This window comes from Astyanax mexicanus, chromosome 9, assembly GCF_023375975.1.
Source record: "Astyanax mexicanus isolate ESR-SI-001 chromosome 9, AstMex3_surface, whole genome shotgun sequence".
Lineage (NCBI taxonomy): Eukaryota > Metazoa > Chordata > Actinopteri > Characiformes > Acestrorhamphidae > Astyanax > Astyanax mexicanus.
In genome coordinates, this window is record NC_064416.1 from 25,212,549 (window position 1) to 25,234,444 (window position 21,896).

Here is a 21,896-nt window from a genome sequence, read left to right on the forward strand (position 1 = left end):
TATATTTGGGAATGCTGGGGGTGAATTACTCTTTATCATGTTTCACTACATCCCAAGTCAATTTCACATTGGATTTTTTTTTATTTGTGACTCATGAATTCGTGATGACAATTTCTCTTTGCTGACGCTTTTTATCTGTGATTTGTCATTTACAGTTGCCACATAACGTTAATTGGTATCTGGTATACAAGCTAACCAAGTAAAGTTTCTTAAATATGTTTTAAGATGAGATTGCTTATGCCTTAAATGAGAAGTGTTATGTTTGGAAAAATGAAAACACTTAATTTCAGTATAAAAAGGCATAAAAAATTATAAAAATTTATAAAAATTAAATGAGCTGAAGCTGTTTTGTATAAGGAAATGGGCTAAAACTCTTCCAAGCTGGTATAAATCACAAATCAATAGAAACATTGTGTTGCATTTTTTTACTTTATGACTTCAGAGAGAGTTTAGGTTATATTTATGTAGACAAATCGAACATTCTGAAGGGTTCACGAGCGTTTAAGCACCACTGTACAAACAAGAGCACTCGGAAAGACCAATCAGATTGCTCTGGCTATGTCTGCTACTAACTTGTTCTGTCTTCTTGATTTCTCTCAAAAAGTGCTAGAGCGAGCTTTATAAAAAAAACTGATTTCTGGAATATAGTATATGATATGTGAACATCAGTGAGCCTTTATCAATATGCAGGAGTATCCAGGGACTTGCAGGGGAAGTGGGATGTCTGACACATAAAGCCGCCTTTGTGATGTCACAGTCACAGTCAAAGACGAGGCTTCTTTCATTATTTTCTCCCTGTATATTTAGTCTAGTGTTAAAGAGAAGTGGCTGTGTTCTTTCTTTTCAGCTCTTCTGTATCCTCCGAGGCACATTAAGCCACAATGGCATTAGCAACAAATCCTCTAATGCAGTAATCTGTGTGGAAAATTGCAGTTGCTGACATTTGAATGAAAGTGTGTTACAGGCTAACCAGGTACCACCGTAATTCAGAATGTAGTACAATTGGCGATTGATCATGGTTTCGTCTTGGGCATTACTGTGGATGGCTAGCCACTGAATAAATCATTTCCTAAATCTAAGTAGGATTGCCCCCATTTCAGTGTCGAAGCAGCATCGCAGATGAAAAGAATATTTACATTATTATCCAAGCCCCTGCGGACGGTGAGTCATGCAGAAAAGCTTTAGAGTCCATTCATATGAGTAATTATGGTAAATCATAGCACTCTATGCACAAATGAATGGAAGGGTGCACAAAGGCATCAGAATCTCCATCACTCTGGGTTATTGCTGTAAGATGGGCAATACTGATAGATGCCTTAAGCAGATCTAAAAATGGATATTTTATTCTCATCAAACAGCCACATATTTATTAATTTATTTATTTGTTGATTTATTTATTTACAATTGCAACAGAAAATGGACTTCGAAGTCCCAGAAAAATGTTAGGTAGTTCCTGATCTGTTACCCCTCATGTGGTGTAGATTAGCTTTAGGGACAGATTTAAAATGGTTTCCCATTTCCCAAGAACAGAGCCCGATTTTCATAGACTACTACATGAATAAGTGGGGCTGGATGAGGAGGTGAGTCCAGACTCCAGGCTTCCATTCTGAATTACTTATTAAATTCATTTGGTGCTATTTTTAAAATGCTTTATAAATAAAACAGCCGGATCCTCCAAGTATCTAAATAAGTGATGACTATATCTTTCACATATAACTCTGCGTTTCTACTGTCTTTGTATGCATGCACACTCTTTTTGTGTGCATAGAGATTTGCACAAATATCAAAAACAAAAACATCAAATAAGACTACAGTATAGGGAGAACATAGTTTCTTGCATTTTATTTTGTAACATTCCTCAGTTTTGGGAACTGAAGATAACATAGTCAGCAATTAATGAAATACACATATACAAGCCATGTTCTAACCTAATATAGAGTTCCCCCTCATGACTAAATGTTCTCCAGAATGTTTGTAACATCTTCCTTTGTTTACTTTTTGTCTTTACCAGTCATGGATGACTTGTAATTAAAAGGGAATCAAAACAATGGCATGATGTAATTAAATGAGCAGTATTCCTGTGGGCTGATCTATTTCGGAATTCTGCAGAGACACTACAGTGCCAGTGTCAGATGCACAGTGTTTTTTTTCTGCTAGAGAGTTAAAAATGTGGCCCAATGTGGCCCTGAGGCTTAATTGCTCTCCTTCAACTTGGAGGCAGGTAAGAATGATAAGACCTATTCTGCTGCTTTTTGGAGAATTACACACAGTCATTATAAACATTTCCATATTCAGTGTAAACATCATTCATCCTTGTTCAGACGGCAAGTCCCTTTGCGAAACCCACACGGCCCGAGGATTATATATTTAAGCACAGATGACTAATTGATGAGAATTGTTGAGAAGTTTTACTGTGGGTGCGGGGAGAGCTGATATAAATGATTCATTTAGATTTAAACACATCCGCACGCACAACAGGGGGACCTGGTACTAGAAATACTATATTAAGTCACTGTGCAGATAAACAATGAATAGGAAAGGATGTTTTTTTTCTAGTAATATTACAGTGCTGAAACACAAACTTTTCTTATAATAAAGGTCAAACGATTTTAAAAGCAGTTAAGGGAGGTGTTGTGTATGTACTGGTAATGTGTGCATTTTATCTTCCAGTCTGGAACTGAACCTAAAGAAAGCCGAGCAAAGTTCAATAAGTTCATGCTAACATTGCTCTTTGAAAAGGAACAAAAATCTTCAATAAATTATACATCCATTCTCCAGATATCTTTTATTAATGCTCTCAGTAACATCCTATAACAGTATCAGCCAAAAAGAACAGAAAGACACAACCTGAAACAGAGCAATTCAAAAGTAAAATAATGACTGGGGAAGGGATCAAACCGAGGAAGAAGAAAAACCTGACAAAGTGTAAGAAAAACAACCCAGAGGGCATAGCTTAAAACCAATGACCTAAATAATAAAAAAAAAACTATTATTAATGAGTGAATAAATAAATAAATAAATAAATAGATAAATAAATAAATTTATAATTGGATCATACTCTTATTTATACCATTTAAAATCTCGTATCATTATGGTTCATTCAATTCTTCATTTAAATGTATAGTTTAAAAACGGAGCGCAGGGCAACACCGTAGCTGAAACGGTCTGTACTTGGGGCGGTGGGGATATGGGGAGGTGGACAGGGGCAGGGCGGGCAGGGCTTTTTTGTGCTTTGCTGTGCACATTCATTCAAAACGCATGTAAAGGATAAGATGGGGGGGTGCCCAGCACATGCACATGGTTACAGTAGTCAGGCAGCTGAGAGAGGTGAAATGAGACGAAGGGAATCCTAAATTCACAGCATGGGCTCCCGGCACAGCACGATCTCCAGCTCAGAGCGGTACAGTTTACCCCCATCTGACAAGGCCATGATGCTCTTCTTGTAGCCAGTGAGGTCCTTAGTGTCCACCTCCTGATATAAAGGTAAATAAAGGAATTAAGATCATCAATCTTTAAGTAATTAGAAACATCAGCTTAAAATCATTGTGTTTAAGTTTCTGATTCCTGCTCTTACCTTTTTGTTCTTCTCGTAGAGGTCCCTCAAAAGGGCATCCAGCTCCTGCTCATCAATGTAGCCATTTCCATCCTTTAAAACACAAGAGTGTAGTTGGTTACCCAGTAATCTATAATGGCACCTATTTCTGCCTTGGTGAGACTTAGCACCTTTTTGCTGGACACTGTATTTATTCTTGGTTCACTGTATTCATTTTTGACTTCCTCTGTGAGATGACCTTTTTGGTCTGGTCTAAACAATGTAGGTTTGAAAGCACCTATTGAAATACGCAATGCAGCACACCTGGCATCAACAATTATGTCACCCTCCAAATCACTTAGATTCCCTTTTTCCTCAGTCTGATGGTTGATGTGAACATTACCTGAAGCTACTGACCCCTTTCTGCGTGACTTGATGCTTCACTGCTTGACTGCTGATTAGATAATTACATTAATAGGTGTTTTACTAAAGTGCTCAGTGAGCATAATAGTGTGTGTATGTGTGTATACAGTATGATGTGCACGATAATCAGAATGTATGTATTATTTTAAATAATTCAACATTTTACATAATATGCTCTGGTTCACACAGCTGAGGGATTCTTATTGAAAGCTCTCGAGGGGAACAGGAGCTTTCCACTTTGCTGCCACCGTAATTCTACATGGAAATACTAAAGTGCTTGACACACTCCACACACATGCAGACTGCATTTCATTTATAATTAAGCGTCTGCACCAGTCCTCATAGCAGACCTGCACACGCAACATCCAAATCCTCCCTGCGTTGCTCATTATGTTTTTTGTTTGGAATTTAAAACAAAGCTGTTTGGCGCCTTTAAATAAATTGCATTTACTTACTAAAGCCTGTAATGTAATTCCAACATTTGCGTTCTAATATCAAATCAAATGTATTTATATATCACTTTTACAAGTAATGTTGTCACAAACCAGCTTTACAGAAACGTGATCGCAGGACAGAGAAACAGGTAAATCATTAAACATACAATACACAATCATCAGTGAGCTACAGAGGCAAAAAAATTACCTCAGAGCTGAAGGAGGAAGAAAACTTGGGAGGACCAAGACTCACATATAAGGGGGGACCATCCTACCACTGGTCAGACAGCTTTTAGGTGAATGTTAAAAAGTTCTTATACTCTTGAGACCCTTTGTCCTCTTATGAGGACATTACATTTCTACATCATGATTCTATATTTTTTTAAAACGTTAACTCTTTGTCCTCATATGGAGACACTGCCTGTACTATCTGGTGGTTGCATGACAACATTACTCTCAATTAATTAAAAATAAGATGGCGGGAATCCCAGTCACAGGTTTCTACAGCCAGTCCAGACATAAACATGGGCCAGGTAAAAATAATTCTCTTCCAATTTTACATTTGAAACTAGTTTATTTACTTACTGTAGACTTTCTGTACAAAGACAAAATTTAGTTTTTAAAACTTGTTCACTCCTACTGATCCAACATAGATATGATAAATTAAAAATGCACACCGAGCAAACGTTCAGATCTCAGGAGGAAATACATTCACAATGGTCTAATATATTCAGGTGTATAGCAACATCAGCAGTGGAAGCTGTTAGAGCAGTTATTCCCCTCTAGCACATTCTTGGTGTTAAGCACGATGACAAAAGGTTCATGTTTATCTGCTCCAAAGTTTTCTTTTTTGTCCTTTTTAGACAAACAGTGTGTTTGTGTGCATTTGCACATCTGTGAAGAAAGGGTGTCCTTAAACATTTAAACATTGAGTTGAGAAGGATAGACTTCTGTTGGTCAGGAAATGTTACCATGGCCTCCTGTTTTGCATTGGGAATTGTGTCACTCAAAAAGCCATTGTAAAACAAATGATATCATGGATGTGCTCCAGTGTCTGGACCTACAAGGACAGGTGCAGCACTCAGTCATTTACCTGCTCAGGTATGTGGAAATGCCGCTTATTTGCATGCAAAATGGGATTTGCGGGAGAGAGGGAAATTAGACGTAAACGAGAAAGACAAATCTCAGAGCCAGACACAATCTGTCATTGCAAGTAAAAATGTGTCATACTGTGTAATTCATCATTATCACTGTTTGGTGTTTGTTTTGTTATTTATTGTCAAGCTTTAAGGGTATTTTTTTTTTTGCAAAATTGTTTATGATTGCAGTTTATTTGCATGCACTTAATATTCTACACTTTAATTTTGTGCTATTTCTTGTTACATAATTACTATATCATACATATCTAGAGATACTGAGCTTACAAAAGAAACAAGTTTACAGTTTTTTTGTTTCTGCTGAATGTTTTAAACTGTTAAATGAAATAAAACTTGAGCATTTAGTATATTCTTACAATGAATAAAATATTTGATCCAATATCAGTGTTTTGTCAGATCGCCAAGAATATTGTTAGCACAAAAGTATTTTTAATGCTATTATTTTAGTGCAATGGTATGATAGAGCTATTTCGGTCTGTGTCATAACTTTAGATCAACAGCAAATAGAATAAAGGTAAAGGTGAGGTAAGTAAAAGGTAAGCACTTGTCCCACTCTGTACTTCTGGCAAAAATATTGAGATATTAAGATAACTCATATGTAAACAAAAAAGGCCAGCAAAAATGATTAAGTTTATATCCACATATTATACAATGTCTATATTATAGTTCATTTTATATGTGTGCATTATTCTACAGTTTAGATTTGTTGTAGATTATTTTTGTCACATAAATTATACAAACTCTCATTAAGTTAATGTTTACAAACTAGATATTACTTCACAGATTTTGTTTTATCTGAATGTTTGAAACTGTTAAACTGAGTAAAACTTTAACTTTGTTGCAGTAGCATATTTTTGAAATTACCAAGATATTTTCAGTTTTTGTCATATCATATAAGTAAGTATACTATTATCACAAAAATACTGAAATATTGTGGGATTATTTTAGGCACATGTCACCACTCCTAATTGCATGTCATATTCATGTAAAAGTAAAACTGCACATTACCTTGTCATAGTATGTAAAGATGGCGTTGAACTGCTCAGCAGTCAGTTTGATGCCCTGCAGGTCAGTAAAAACAGCCCATTACAATTCTGTACTTAAGAAAACAGTTCACTGTACATGTTATGCAACTTGCTGTGTAAGTCGTGTTCTCACCTGGAATTTCAATAAGAAATTTTCCTGAACTGGTAGAAGCCTAAATAACAAGGCAAAAAACAATGCATTAGAAAAAACATATTTCTATAACATATTTCTATGTGTTGAGCAAGTTAAACGAATGTCCTGTTGCTCACCTTGCCATCTCAGAGAGACCCAGCTTTCCATCCCCATTCAGATCAAACATCTTGAGCTGAGAGAAAGACATTTGTTATGAATGTGTAACAATACATTTATCAAGATTTACTCTAAATGAACACAGTATTACAAATGCAGGGGAATTTAAATAATCTTCATTTTAACATCCTTTAGGTATGTTTTGTACAGTTTTCTATAATGGGGGGAGTTTGTTGTGTCCACAGACCTGCCTGCTTAAGTTAAATAGTTAACTATAACTAGTAACTATACTGGACATAACTATCTAGACAAATACATACTATGCATCTAGCTAGCCAGTGTAAACAACAGTAATACACTAAAAGATTCTGCTTTTTTATTATTAATACTTAGCGGGAAGTTCACTTAAAATCTGAAGATTTATACAGCTATTCACTATTCCAAAATAGGCAATAGACATTTTTTATTGCCCAGTTCTCCAGCTGGCTTATCCTAATGTTATTCAGGTCGACCCTCCGGCCTTAAGAAGACGACATATGCCAGTACAGCTGGAGTGTGAACACACCCGTAGGACAGTGCGTACCCTAATCACTGAACCAAGCCATCACTTGCATGGTGGTTAACAGCTTCACAATGAATAACAGCAGCTTATGTGTTTTTTTTATCGCTGTATTAAAGCTAAAGTTATCTGGGTGCAAACTTTGACTTTGGGTTTAAAAGCCAGTCTGTTTTACTCTGTAAATCTCAGGAATGTTGGGTTAAGTAAAGAAAGTCACAAAAGACCATTCAAATCTGTGCCTCTTATTAACAATATCATTCATTTTATTCTGTTCAGTAAACCACTAAAATCTAATTTCTCCTCTAAGAAAGAGATTGTTTGATGCTTGCAAATATTTCGAGATTTGGCATAATAGACTGTGTTTGAGACACTTACAATGGTCTGTGTGTATTCCTGCAGTTTCTTGTCATCATAATGTCTGTTAGCCTTTTTCAGCAGGTCTGAGAGAAACCCCTAAAAAGAGAAAACTCAAGGTCAAAAGACATAAGCTTTAATTAGAAAGAAGCTCTAAAACCCTTTATACTAGCCTGTAGAGAACTATGAACATTTGCTGATCAATGTTTAGAGTGAAAATCAACCAACTGCATGTGATTCTTTCTGTATTTGTATGTTCTGAGCCACTAAAGAGATTTGAATATTGTCTTTGGCTGGCAGTTGACAAGGCCTACCTGATTTGCATGTTTTCCATTCAATTTTAAAGCAAAAGGGATGCAGATTTAGGCCAGACTAGGGATTTGTTCCCAAGCTGAAGAACAATACAAATTCTGCCTCAGCTTTTTTCACACCAGTTACTAAACTAAACTATTGGTTTTATTTATTAAATCACTAGTTGACCATGTTACAGTATGTAATGCTGCAGTACTGTCTAGAGGTCACCACAGTAAAGATCTTGCAGGGATTGTGCTGAGGGCCATACAAACTATAGCTCACCTTCAATTCATTTGCTTCAATGTAGCCACTGCGGTCTGTATCATACCTTCGCCAGGCCTTCAGATACACACACAAAATGGTAAAGGTTATGTATGGGTAAAAGGTAAAGAAAAAATACTTGTGCATTGGCAATACGATATGTATTACAATACGATTCAATATATTGCAATATACTGTGACACTGTATACTAAGAATAATGCAAATGTTTAAATCAAATTTTAGGAAAACTGTTGTAGCATAAAAACAAACTATCATAATAAATATTTATATACAGTATTACAAAGCAAAACATTGACATATTTTGACATTTCAATGTTTTCTTACAGCACTACTTTGAAGTTGATGTTTTTTAGGCCTGTCACAATAACTATTTTTTGATACAATGAACTTTTACTAACAATAGTTTGGTTTTGGTACTTTTTTCTTCACCTGTCACAGTCTAACTTTATATGCATGCATTAATACCCTGATCAACTGGTTTAAATTTTGAATAAGATCATTCATATGTAAACAAACATGCAAGGAAACACATTGGAATAGATTAAGGTAAGCAAAAATAATTGGTCATGTTCACATAATGAATGATAACTTGATAACTTAATTATCATGATGCGCCAACTGTTTATAATATAGGAGTATATTTAAATAGGAGCTTTGGCGTATTAGAGGAACTTTCACCAGAAAAACACTAATCTACATTATAAACACGAACAAACATGGCTGACGTTTGTTTTATTCCTCAACATGAAAAGCAATTCAAACTAATGAAGAATAATAAGCCAGACTTAATGAGGATATTAACTCTGTAAATTACAACAGTGATTACATGTTTAATCACATAATCACTTATTTATTGCAGTAATTAAACACTGTAACTATATCCTAGTAGCAAAAACAATTTTTTTTGCATATTTGTTTAATTAACAGATCGATTAAACATGCACTTAGAAATAGCCTTTTCATAATATTTTTCTTTTGCTACCAGCATATAGTTACAGTGCCAAGTCTTTAACTTCAATCCACCAGTGCTTAACTTAAACCAAAGAGCTCATTGTGAAATATTTTAAATGGTGTGGAAACAGCACTCTGTCCTTCACTTTAAATCATGAAGTCTCTATTTAACAAACAGATACTGAACATTCTAAAAGCATCATCACAGGACAGTGTGTGAATGTGTGATAATCTGATCTTATTTATAGAATGTTGTGCTGGGTTAGTGCTGGAGATGTAACTGGCTGCTTTAAAAGTGTATTCTAACATAAGGGAGTGACGGTTTGTTTAAATAATGTAGTAAACTAAAAATCGACAAAAATGGAGATACTTGTTTTTCATTGGACAGCAAGGATTTACAGTCATGTGCCCTCTTTCTCACAACAAGAATAAAACTTAAATGCGCTGCTCAAATAATTTAACCACCAAAATGTTGTATAGTGTACCAGTATACAGAACTGGGCATGGGCCATAAGGGGGACATTCAACATCATGCTGATTTCAATGAAACTCAGTAGCGGTTTATTGTACAGTGCTTTAACTGAGCTGGCAGTTGCTATCTGGTTCCTGTACATTCTCAATATCACTGGGCCCCCTAGCCATGCCAGAACACAAGCGAAAAAAAAAAAATCTGGATGTTAATGGGCCCATCTCCCTACTCTGGCCCTGAGTAGTCAGGTCCACTTTTCCCCCCACTACCACGCCCATGTGTACATCACATCAATTTCACATTTTAGTGGCAATATTAACACAAGGTTCTCTCTGAAGGAAAAACACAATCAGCACATTTTTCCACATAGTTTCATTGTGAAACTCATTCAGGAAGAAATAGGTGTGTGTGCATTTGTGCAAAGGAGTGATAATTATCAAGTTTTCTTTGTTTTAATCATTCTTCTTTTTCATTTTCATCCATCTCCATTTTCAATTCCGCTCAGCTGTGCATTGTAAGAGGACAAGGAGCGCAAAATGCAATTTAATTAATGTTTTAATCTAGCAGCTGTCCTGTTTCCAGCAAGAGTTCTTATCAAAGATAGATGCCCTGTCTTCTCAGGTCTGTGGAGAATTACAGCGGCCCATCCATAATGTATTACTCTGAAAATAGAAGTTTGTACTTCCTCATTCCATCCAGGCCCGGCTTGCCTACCACACCACACCTCGCGGGGTGATTAAAAAAGTTCCCCTTTCCCCCCTTATATCATTCTTTCCCCGGCTTTACATAATATACTGGTGAGAAGGTCGACACCCCCACTTCCCCACCCGTCTGCCTGCCTGAGACATTTTTTATGATCAAAGTAGGAAAACATCAATTGGAAGTTTTCTCATTTTTCTTTACTGTTACTTTTTTTACTGAGCTGAAATATTACTGAGTGAAGTGAACAAACTAAAACTGTCCAATCACTCTTCCATACACTGTGATTGGAATCTGAACAGGTGAGTTTCTGAGATTTCCATGTTTTGTTTAGAATTGATTATTGTATTATCAGGCAGGGTCACAGCACCCTAATATAAACTCCATCTGGCACCAACCCTGTATTAAATATCCAATCAAACTAATCTTAGAAAGCAGTTAATAAGCATGTGGTAAAACACTGCGAAATGCCAGAGAGCAGAGCAGAGGGCATCATTTTAACTGATTACTTCCGTTATGTAGAGCTGTACCCTTTTGCAAAATTATAATAATATTGCACTTTATAAGAAATATTGTGAATGTGTGCAGAACATTGTTATATATTCCTCGAAAGCATGCCCTAGACTGCTTTTATTAATTCCAGGTCAGGGTGATAATCCCTGTTAGTTGAAATGCTTTACCTGGAACAAGAGCGTGATCTCAAAAGCTGCTAAGATTATAAAAAATGTTCCAGTCTGTAATGGACACTATGACTAACACTGCTAGAGACACATTAAACAAATACTGTAGAAAAGCATTATTAAGATATTTTGTGTTCAGCAATATAACAAAAAAAAACGTATAAATCAAAATGTGTAGGAGAAAAAGCAATACACAATATGATATGATATGTTACTCCAAAAAAATAGCATGCTAAACATTTAAATACTAAATATTTGACTGGATTTAAGTAATATATATTTCAGACTTCATTGTATTTCAAACTGCACTGGATTGTGTTGTTTGAAATGGTGAAATTTGCCATGATGTTCCTTTAATTGTGATATTTCTACCACATTATTTGCACAAGACTGTACTCTGTTGGGTGTCATCCCTCTCGAAACCAAACCACAAATGATGACCCATGCAAACACTTTTTTGGAATTAAATCACAAACACATTGTAACCTGCACTGCAAAATCTAACTGGTTGCTTAAAAAGCTAATTGGAATAGTTATTGTATATTGTATTAACCATTGCTGATTAGTATAATTTACTCACACTTGAATTTCAGTAACTTACAACTTTACTTTAGATGTGCTTCTGAGTTAGTATTGCCTAGTATTGCTACCTCTACCAATGGCATAATACTACATTAGTACATGAGTAAAGCCACCCTCAGCAGTAAAGAATGGGTTAACTTGTTCTTTCAGCCTTCAATTCTCAGGCCAGGCAACTATATTAGAAAATAACTGACAAGTGAACACATAAGGAAGGAAACGTAGCCCGTTGGAATGACTACACAGTAATGGTGAGTGAGGGACAACAGGCAGTTTGCCCACAGATTTTCCTAGGAGCCAATGGGAAAGGTTTGAGACACAATATTATAATACGCTCATTAGGATATCTTTTCATCATAGTTCCAAATCTATCAATAATTTTGCAATATATTGCGCAACATTCCAGTTTGTTTTCTTGATTTAGATTTTTTTACGTGGCAAAACACAGAATAGGTGATTCAGTCCATAATCTTTTTAGATATGTTCAGCGCTCATTTAATAAAAATATATGAACTTGTCCTAGGCCTGGGAAGTATGAGGATATTTACGGGTACTTGATAAATAAAGAACGGGATCTGAAGACAGAGTTCAAACACAACACAACGTGAATCACTGCCTCCCACCAATATTTACATGTATTCATTAAAAACATTTTCTTAAAAACAAAAAAAATTACACTGCAATACATTGATATATTAATATCTTCTTATATCCCTACTTGGATACAAATAGAACATTTCCAGACAAAAAGTACAAAACACGTATTATGTATCATGATATATATACATGCAACATAATCACCAACCCCTGTACTTCCCTTTAACATAACATATAGGGACTGGGTTTTCTGAAAGCATCTTATCACACTGAATACTCTCTCTACAGTTATGATGATCTTATTACTAAAATGCCTCCGGGAAACTTGGCCCAGATTGTGTGTCTCCAGCAAGGCGACTTTAACATCTAATCACAAACCATAAGATGAGCATGGATGCTTTGTTTCACGTGTTATGAACAATTAAGATCTATGTAGCAGTGCCTACACAACTAAGCAAAATGCAGTGATGCAAAGCTATTTAAAAAAGCTGCTACAGAAATGAAAGTTTTCATTTCTTACCGCCATGAACTCAGAGCTGGAGCCCACAAATTGTCTGAAGCAAAGCAAGAAGTTCTCTTCTGTTGGCAGAATCTGGGCCAGCTATAAAAGAGAAGAGGGGAGGTTGAGAACACCAGAGAACACCAGAGAACAAGGGTGTGAATGGGTCTAAAACAGCATCCTTCCTCTACCTGAGACCTGAGAAAGCTCTTTACCTGTGGAGCTGCTGGTAAATGACAGGAGTGAAGTGTAAAGTGACGATGCAACACCACCTTTCATTTTACAGCATCAGATGCAGCATGATTGATTCTGAAGATCTACAACCTTAAAAGCTATTTGTAGTCTGACCTCATCAAGTGCAATGGTGACAGACTCAATTTTTGGAACAGAGCCATTTCTTACCTCTGACATCTCAATCCTGCCGTCTTTGTTCTTGTCAAATTTCTGCATGAAGTCTTTCATCTTCTCTCTGAAGGATACATTTGTTGGGTCCTGAAATGTACAGACATGCAAGATTAGCTATTCATTTCATACCAAATCATGTATAAACTACTAAAAACCCTTTTATTTGCATTTCTCATGTCACAGAATGCATATTTAGGACAAGTTCACTGCAGATATTCTCCAGGATTTTATATGAAAATAACAAACCTTTTATAACATCTACTGACAGAGATACTGTAGTTTTGATGGTGACTTTGTGAAACTATAGGGTATAACTCACACAGTCCTTTGTATTCTTGACTTTTATCGCTTGACCTGGTAATAGAAACCTGTGTGCAATTCCCTAAGGGGGAGTCCATGGCACACTGTCTGCATAATAATCCAGGAGCCATTACAGTTTTAGTATTATATGCACATGGCTGGATAAATTGGCAACATTTAATTACCTGCTGAACCACTAGCCGTTGTTCATATTGCATGAGTCTTATTATAGGACAGTGAAGGAAATTCCTTTGAGTGGATAATTCCGTTTTGACTAGTGTGTCTCTCTTTTGTGCTGGACTCATTAAAAAAAATCCTGCTTTAGCCCAAAACCTATTCGCATTTCTACAAGTGACTGCAGTGCGTGCTTTTAGCAGAATGTATCATTAATTGGGCTCCATGCTGGTTAATTACTTTTAGGCTCCATAAACATTAAAGGCCCTCAGAAGTAACCTTCTGTTTACTTACCACACCTGCTCCTCTCCGTGCCACTTCCAGCTCTCTGAAGAAGTTCTCAAGCTCCTTACCCTCAATGTAGCCATTACCTGTAAAAGAGATACACACGAGTACATGAAGCCAATGCTGGGGTTCCAAATATCTCTTGTTATTTAGTTTAACAAGATGTGACGGTGACTATACAGCTACCAGCTGACAATAAACGACTGACGTAAATTAGTTAATGTGGCTGGATGACTGCCTAGCTATAAAGCTGGTTGTGAAGTGGACCGTTGTGAAAGTAACTGGATGAGGCACGATCACTGCGGTGCAGGGGTTTTTATTGGTGCAGAACAAGCAAAAAAAAAAAACTTTTAAGATTGGATTGCTGGCTGGCACCCAAATCAGGGCAACTACTGAGCTTAATTAAAAACTCTTGACGGCTGTTCTCCCAAGCGTGCTTTGAATCCTCTCCCTTTCCACTTTGGCTCTAATTGGGGGCCTTACTGCGGGCTGCCTTTTAAGTTCCATTTATTTGAAAAGACGAAAAGAAGATCTCCAGCTTGATGCTTAAAGAGAAATCCAACCCAATTCCACTAATATATGAGCTATTACCATCTGTGGACAATTTCATATGCCAGGAAATTGGACTTGCGTGTGTGCATGTGTGTGTGTGCACTGTAGATTGAATTAAAACTGTGAGTGTGGCTCCTATCTTCTCCATGTTTAACATGTACTTTGGGTTGGACGATAAGGCCAAAATTTAATTTAATTCACAATGTATTTTTCATTCCAGTCTAAATTATATTATTCCGATATCGATACAAAAAGTATAAAAGTTAAAGAACATCTGTCAGGAATGACAAAAAACATATCTATACCTACAAAATAAATAATTTGAATTTCTCAAATTATGTGTTATGTGAATGTCAGTGACGGATGCCGTAAATTACGTTATCATATTATGTAGAAATATCAGACATGTGGTTAAAAATCATATCACCACTACTGAAACATTTTCTTTCAAAAAAATATATAGTTAATTTGCCAATATTAACATTTACAGCCATCTGAAATAAAGCCAATATAAGAAAACATCCTTGCTCTTTAGTATTTTCAGCAAACATTAAGTAAGAAGGCAACACGATCCAGACATTCCAGCATGCCTGGTGTTCAAAACATGAGCATTCGATTAACGCTGTGGCAGAGCTGGCAGTTTAAGCCCTGCAAATTTCATTATCTCAAAAACAGCACATTGATTATGTGTTGAGTTTGGACTCTATAGAGCGCTTAATCGGTTAATCCTGATGAATGGTGAGATCACCCAGTTTAATTACATTTTATTTAAATAGACTTGCTGCATGCAGGAAGAGCTGATTGCTTTTTGAAGTGTTACCATTCATCCCTTACAATTAAAATATGTTCATTCTGTAAAAAAAAGTAAAACCTATATAAACAGCTGAACCCACCGACTGCTGGTTCTAGATGGTGTCGTCAGTATGAACAAACAACACAAGGCAAATATATGAATGCATGTTTTCATAATTTTGCATATTGAAGAAAAGAGCTGTGCCTTAGTGTGGTAAGCCTGAACCAACATTGTCCAACTTCAGAACCATCTATTTACTTTAGTGGGTGATCTGACAGGTTTTTGTTCAAAATCTTTATATTGTTCTCATTTAGCTGCATGGGACTATTTACATCTACCTGAGTGTTATGCATTTAAAGCCTGGAAGCAAATTAGGAAATTTTAAGTCTTTTTTTAAGTATTATTTTCTATGAATGCTGCATAATATTAAACATAAATAGGAATAATAATATTCTCACAGTTTAAAGCTTTAGATAGTTATTACTGTACATTTGTTTTCTAATCTGATTCAAAAGCATTGGACAATGTGAGGTTTAGACTGAGACGTATTAATAATAGTACGTCTTTTCACAGATTTCCCCCTTTAATCAGTTGTTTCATAATTTTTGGTTGTTTTTCACATAGTATTTAGCTTTTTAAGTTACATATAAAGTGTAGGTGATAAATCCTTGAAAATTGTAGCACCGTGTCTCCAGCCTGCTTCAGGATGCTTAGACCAGAGCGTGCGGGAAGCGCTCCTGTTTTGTTCACACCAGCATTCTGATAAACCCCGCCCTCCCGCTCGCGCTGCGCGACGATTGGTCGATGGTTTATATTTATCAGCGGTGGGCCTATCCAAGCCCAAGAGGGCGTAATTAGCTGAAATATTAGTGGAGGGAAAATTACAGATTCGACATTCTCTAAACCAGCCCGTTGCGCCCAGTAAACTTCACCACAAACAAAAAATAAAGAAATAATAATAATATAATTCAACAACACATGCAACCCTACAACCCAACATATATAAACCACTTAGCCTGCATTAAGTACCACAAAATTAGCTATTCCAGCGGGAATTATTTGCGGCTGGACTCCAGCTGTTCATAACGAGGTTTCTACCATAAATAATAAATTAAATAAATACAAAATAATCAGAATTATTTACCCCTTTCAGACACTCCATTACACTAGACATCATGTATTTTTTGTTGTTTTGTTTTGTTGCACATAACACTGGTTAAGACGAACCAACCAAATTAAACAGTTTACAAGCAATTGAAAAATTAACTAAGTCCCACCCAGTGTACTGAAAAAAGAGAGCAACTCAGATAAAACAATGCAAAGTAAGAGCTGTTTTTTTTACTAACTTAATATTATTTAAACATTTTTATCATGTTTATTTGACTGTTTAGGGATGGCTTGTGAAATTAAATGGGCAATATTAAATATAAAATTTAATATATATATATATATAAATTAATATAGAAAAAAATCAATTAGACATTTTAATTCATTGCATTAATTTTTATATACATTTTATAATAGAATATTAGATATTAGACTTTGTGTGCATTACAGACAGAAAGCAGCATTCTTATATTTTTCTACCACTGGAACATAACTCGGGTCTAAAAAGGTAAAATATTTTTTTGCCACGCAAAAAAAAAAAAAAAAAAAAAAGCAATATCTCTTATCTGCTAACTTTACTGGAGCAGGAAAAAAACTTAAAATCTAGAGCTTTTCTATTGGTCCATTTAGCAAGCAGTTTAACACAATGTGGAAAACGACCGCCAGTGTACATTTACGTCAACATTATAAAACGTCTGTTTATAAACAAAATTTGTTTATAAGCTACATGTGAACTGCTTTGGTTTTAATGGTTAAACCCATATTTTCACCCATAATCTCTAAAAGTTATTACAAACCCAAAATCACTCTGAACAACTTTTGGTGTATAAAGCGTATAAACTACTGCTCTCAACAGTGAACATACTCAATATCATTATAAATAATGATGAATTAAAGTCGAATAACATAAACGCATTCCAATATTGTGATCAGGAGAAAAGCTTCTAAAACCTCATGTTTTTCCCCCAAAACGTCACTAGCATGACGTTTAGATCTATTTATCGTTCACAGCCAGAGCTGGCAGTCCTTTCCCGCATTTTCCTCCTGTTTTAGCACTTGTTTCCAGCAGCACGGGGCTACTCTGTGGACAGGACAGACGCAGCTGGACCACTCGCCCTCTCCTCCTCCTCCAGCTCATCTTCCACCTGTCCCCCTCTCTCACTCTCTTTCTCTCTCTCCCTCTCTCTTTCACTCTCTCTCTCACTTACCGTCAGTGTCGAAGTGCTTCCAAATGTCGAGGAACTGGGAGGCCGTGAGCTCGGCCAGGTGAAGGTAGGGAGGCTGCTGCGCGTTGTTAGCCATGCTTTTCTCTCTGTTCTTTCTCTCTCCGAGTCCCCTTATGTGCTGGAAAATCCCGAGCGAACTTTGTCACACGGCGATGCTCACTGTCCAGCCCCCCCCTGCGCGTCGCAGGAGCTTTTAAAGATGCGCCGAGGCTGCAGTTCCGCTGCGAGTCTGAGGGGGGGCGCTGCAGCTCCCTCTCGCGCAGCCTCCACTGCGCTTTATTCACACGGCTTTAACTCTTCTGGCCCGAGTCTGCGAGTCTGCCTGTCAATTATGTAAATAATATCTGAAGCTCAGCGCGCGGAAAACTGAATCACGTTCCTCGAGCTAATCGAACTGTATGTGCTGTGTGTAACTCTGCTGTATGGAGAAGGGTGGGGAGGGGGGGGGGGGTCCAGTTTATAGGCTGTAACTGAGGATCAGGATGTGTAAGTAATGTGCAGCATGAGGCTTTGAGGCTTCGCTGTGCTGTGGTCTGTGTGTTTAGGCAGAAGCTCGGGGGCAGTGATGTAGGCTAACTCCATCAGAGTTCATTACTACACTACTACACATTCCATTTCTGCATGCTTCTCTAGATATCATACGTTATCAGTTCTATATGTAGCTCTTTAGCTGTGTAGACCAAATCCCCCTCAGGATGAGAAATATATATACAGCTTTGGAAAAAAAAGAAACCACTTAAAAATGATGAGTTTCTTTAATATTACCAAATAGAAAACCTCTGGAATAATCAAGAGGAAGATAGATGATCACAAGCTACCAAACCAATCTAAACTGCTAAAATTAGCACCAAGATTGGCATAACATTATCCAAAAGCAGTGTGTAAGACTGGTGGAGGAGAACATGCCAAGTTGCATGAAAACTGTAATAAAAAAACATATACAAACATATACCTATAAAACGTCTCTTAATTTTGTCCAGAGCTGTATATATACACAGTATTAATACCGCTTGAAACTTTTCACATTTTGTGACCTTAAAACCACTAATTGTATACACAAATTTGAAAGAAAGACATAAGAAATGTTGTTCACATGTTGTTGCATCTGCAGTCAGATGAGACCAAAGTTGAACATTTTGGCCCAAATGTAAAGCGCTATGTATGTCAGAAAAGTAACACTGCTCATCGCCCTAAACACATCACCCCTACTGTGAAACATGGTGGTGGCAGTATCATGATGTGGGCGTGTTTTTCTTCAGCAGAGACAATGACCCTAAACATAGAACCAGATTATCCGTGGAATTAAATAGTTTAAAAAGAATTTCATGTGTTAGGATGGCCCAGTCAAATTCCTGATCTGAATCCCATTGAGCTACAATGCTGTTCCAATTGCAAAATGACCGTACAGTGTTCCCACAGTTTACATTGGAGTTTTTACATTAGAGTTGAAATTGGCAATGAGAATCCATTTATGAACCTCATTACTGTTTTCACCCATACCCAAGAGCCCCATCACTTTCACCACCCATATCTGTGTTACCCAACACTGTCTGTCCTGCTTATCACCACTTATACTACCTTCTAAGACTGCTTTCCCCACCTTACCGATAAACCCTATCACTGTCTCCACCCCTAAACATTTAACACACAGTATAGATTGCTTGTTAATATGTGTCTCTTTCATTACCAGTACTGTGTTACTGTTTAATGTTCTCACATGAGTGCCGTAAAGTTAATCACAGCACTCAAGTTAATATTCCCAGTGTTGGGAATACAGTATATTCTCACCATTACTGTGTTTTAGGGGCTCAGAGATACACAAAGGCAGCGAGGGCTAACCCTTGTTGTCTGATCCAAAAGAAAAGTTACAGTAAGTGGTCAATTTTGATCAGTGCATATGTTCATGCTTGTGTGTGTGTGTTTGTGATCCAGAGCCACTGTATTTTGAGTTTGTTGTGAGCACATGATCACCTCTCCGAGGTGTTTACGGTCGCAGTGTGCGTAGAGAGGCGTGAGCCCCCCCGGGGAGCTTCTGGCATCGTTGGCTAATTATTCCAGTGCGCGATCATGCATGCAGACCAGCGCCTCCCCCCAAAGGGGCCTGACTGAGGGAGTGCACCCTGGACGAAGTGGCCCCGATGCGCACTCCCGTAGGCACTCCGGCATCTTTGCAATAATTACAGTGCACCACGAGAACGCGCACTGCGAGCCGGTGTGCGTGCACCTCAAAAAGGCTGAGCACCAATTACAAGCTCTTCTCTGAACTGACTGGAGCGAGGCCAGATTAATTAGGAGTCCACACGCGCTAATCACATTTCACACGCCCCCCAGAGAGACCCCCGGCTGAGGGAGGATCTGCTTCAGGGTCACAGCATAAAACCAGCGGGAATTTGGATTTGTGTGGGCAAACACACACTGGAGAGTCTGCCTTTCATTCGGGTCGGAAGTGTTGTATCTGTCAGTGAGAGGCTGTTTACTTCAACAAGCGTCCTTGATGAACTTTTTGCAGTATAAATTGCATAAGTAGTTTTCCAGTAATTTACAATAGACACAGAGAACATCGCATTATCTGAAGAAAAGCAACCCCCTAGTGGGGGAAACATTCCAGTAAGCAATGGCAAACTCATGGAGGGGCAGGTGGGGCAATCGTTACCCTGGTGCCTACATGGTTAAACTGCATTGGTAAAGAGCCCTCTTAAACTAAACAACAAAAGACAAAATGGCTGTCTGTATTGTGTGTGTGTGGGGGGGGATTGACTACACACAAGTATGCCCCTTCTTGTAATAAATTACAATGATGAGTTTCTTTGATTTTACAAAAGTGAAAATCTCTGAAATATAATCAAGAAACTCATCATTATAGGATTTCCTGTTCAGTTCTATTTAAAGGTAAACTTTTTGGAGTATAAATTGCGTAAGTCGTTTTTTACAATAGACACAGAGAACATTGCATTATTTGAAGAAAAACAATTCCAATTCCAACCTAAATATAAGTGAACAATGACCGTGTTAGGTCACTAAATTTGACTTGTACTATTAGCTACATTGCTATGGTAATTAGCTAACATTGTGGTCTAAATTTTTACATCCATAGCTTACTGGGCTGCATCCTGTTAACACTAATATTATTCATATTCAGCTCTCTCTCCGGCCTCTGCCCAATTTTCCCACTACATTTCCCATTATATCACTCTTCTGGAGGACTCTGTGTTTTAATTGCTCATTTCAAACATATATATATATATATATATATATATATATATATATATATATATATATATATATATATATATATATATATGTATATTTGTAACTTTGCAAAGTATTGCCAACCTTTTCACTGTGTGCTAAGCATCTCCATGTGTTTGAGCTTTGCTTGTTCTAGTTTTCCTACTTAACACTGTGGAAGCTTGTGTACAGTCCTGTAAGCTTTGAGTCACAAATAAACTAAATCTAAAATGTTGCTGTTGCTACAATTCAGGTTAGCACCGAACATCCCTTTCAGACAGCTTCCTCCTGCGTCCACAGTTAATCCTTTTGGATGTGGTTCGTCCTTCTTGGTGGTATGCTGACATTACCGTGGATACCGTGGCTCTTGATACATCACAAAGACTTGCTGTCTTGGTCACAGATGCACCAGCAAGACGTGCACCAACAATTTGTCCTCTTTTGAACTCTGTGCATTGCAATATTTTGAGCAAAACTGTGCTCTTACCCTGCTAATTAAACCTTCACACTCTGCTCTTACTGGTGCAATGTGCAATTAATGAAGATTGGCCACCAGGCTGCTCCAATTTAGCTATGAAACCTCCCACACTAAAATGACAGGTGTTTCAGTTCCATTGTCCAACCACTGTAAATTTTTTACTGTTTAAATGCACATGTATTAATTTCAAACTGTTAATATACAGATGTTTACTATTACTATTACTATTTACATATAGGCATTGAATAATATGTGAATATAAATAGGGAAAGGCTTGGCGAATGCAATGGGGCAGAAGTTTCTGTGTTAGAAATGTTGTGTGAAAAATGTTGCCAGAAAGTTTTGGATAATTAAGTTATTGTGCTGGCCTTGGTGTACCTGTTTTTTTTCATAGTTTAGCAATAGAGAATGTGTAATTAATCATGCCTCATTGTTAGAATGCAAACTACTCGAGCTTGGGGACACTGGTACTTGGCAGGACATATGATGGAGGAATGTGGCGTCTTGGTCTCTGAAGGCCGCAGCTACAGCCTTTCCCCCTAATCATTACTGAAATATTCATG

The 21,896-nt window shown here is 37.2% G+C and overlaps 1 protein-coding gene across 1 annotated transcript; it reads right to left on the bottom strand.

Annotated features, from left to right (window-relative positions):
• Positions 1 to 2,759: 2,759 nt before the first annotated feature.
• Positions 2,760 to 17,808, bottom strand: calb2a (calbindin 2a). The gene is made up of 11 exons (XM_007256229.4): positions 17,610 to 17,808; positions 13,959 to 14,035; positions 13,188 to 13,277; positions 12,807 to 12,887; positions 8,311 to 8,367; positions 7,756 to 7,833; positions 6,842 to 6,897; positions 6,705 to 6,744; positions 6,555 to 6,608; positions 3,575 to 3,646; positions 2,760 to 3,472 (listed from the first exon to the last, which is right to left on the bottom strand). The coding sequence occupies exons 1-11, from the start codon at positions 17,701 to 17,703 to the stop codon at positions 3,356 to 3,358; spliced, it is 816 nt and encodes a 271-aa protein (XP_007256291.1). The 5' UTR covers positions 17,704 to 17,808; the 3' UTR covers positions 2,760 to 3,355.
• Between the last annotated feature and the right edge of the window lie 4,088 nt (positions 17,809 to 21,896).

What these genes read in the sequence shown, in the direction of transcription:
- calb2a (XM_007256229.4), bottom strand. Translation starts at nt 17,703, where the DNA reads ATGGCTAACAACGCGCAGCAGCCTCCCTACCTTCACCTGGCCGAGCTC. An exon ending in AGGAATACACACAGACCATT is followed by an intron (nt 6,898 to 7,755) that starts GTAAGTGTCTCA and finishes TCTTTCTCTCAG; the next exon opens with CTCAAGATGTTTGATCTGAA. An exon ending in TCTTTACATACTATGACAAG is followed by an intron (nt 3,647 to 6,554) that starts GTAATGTGCAGT and finishes TGTGTTTTAAAG; the next exon opens with GATGGAAATGGCTACATTGA.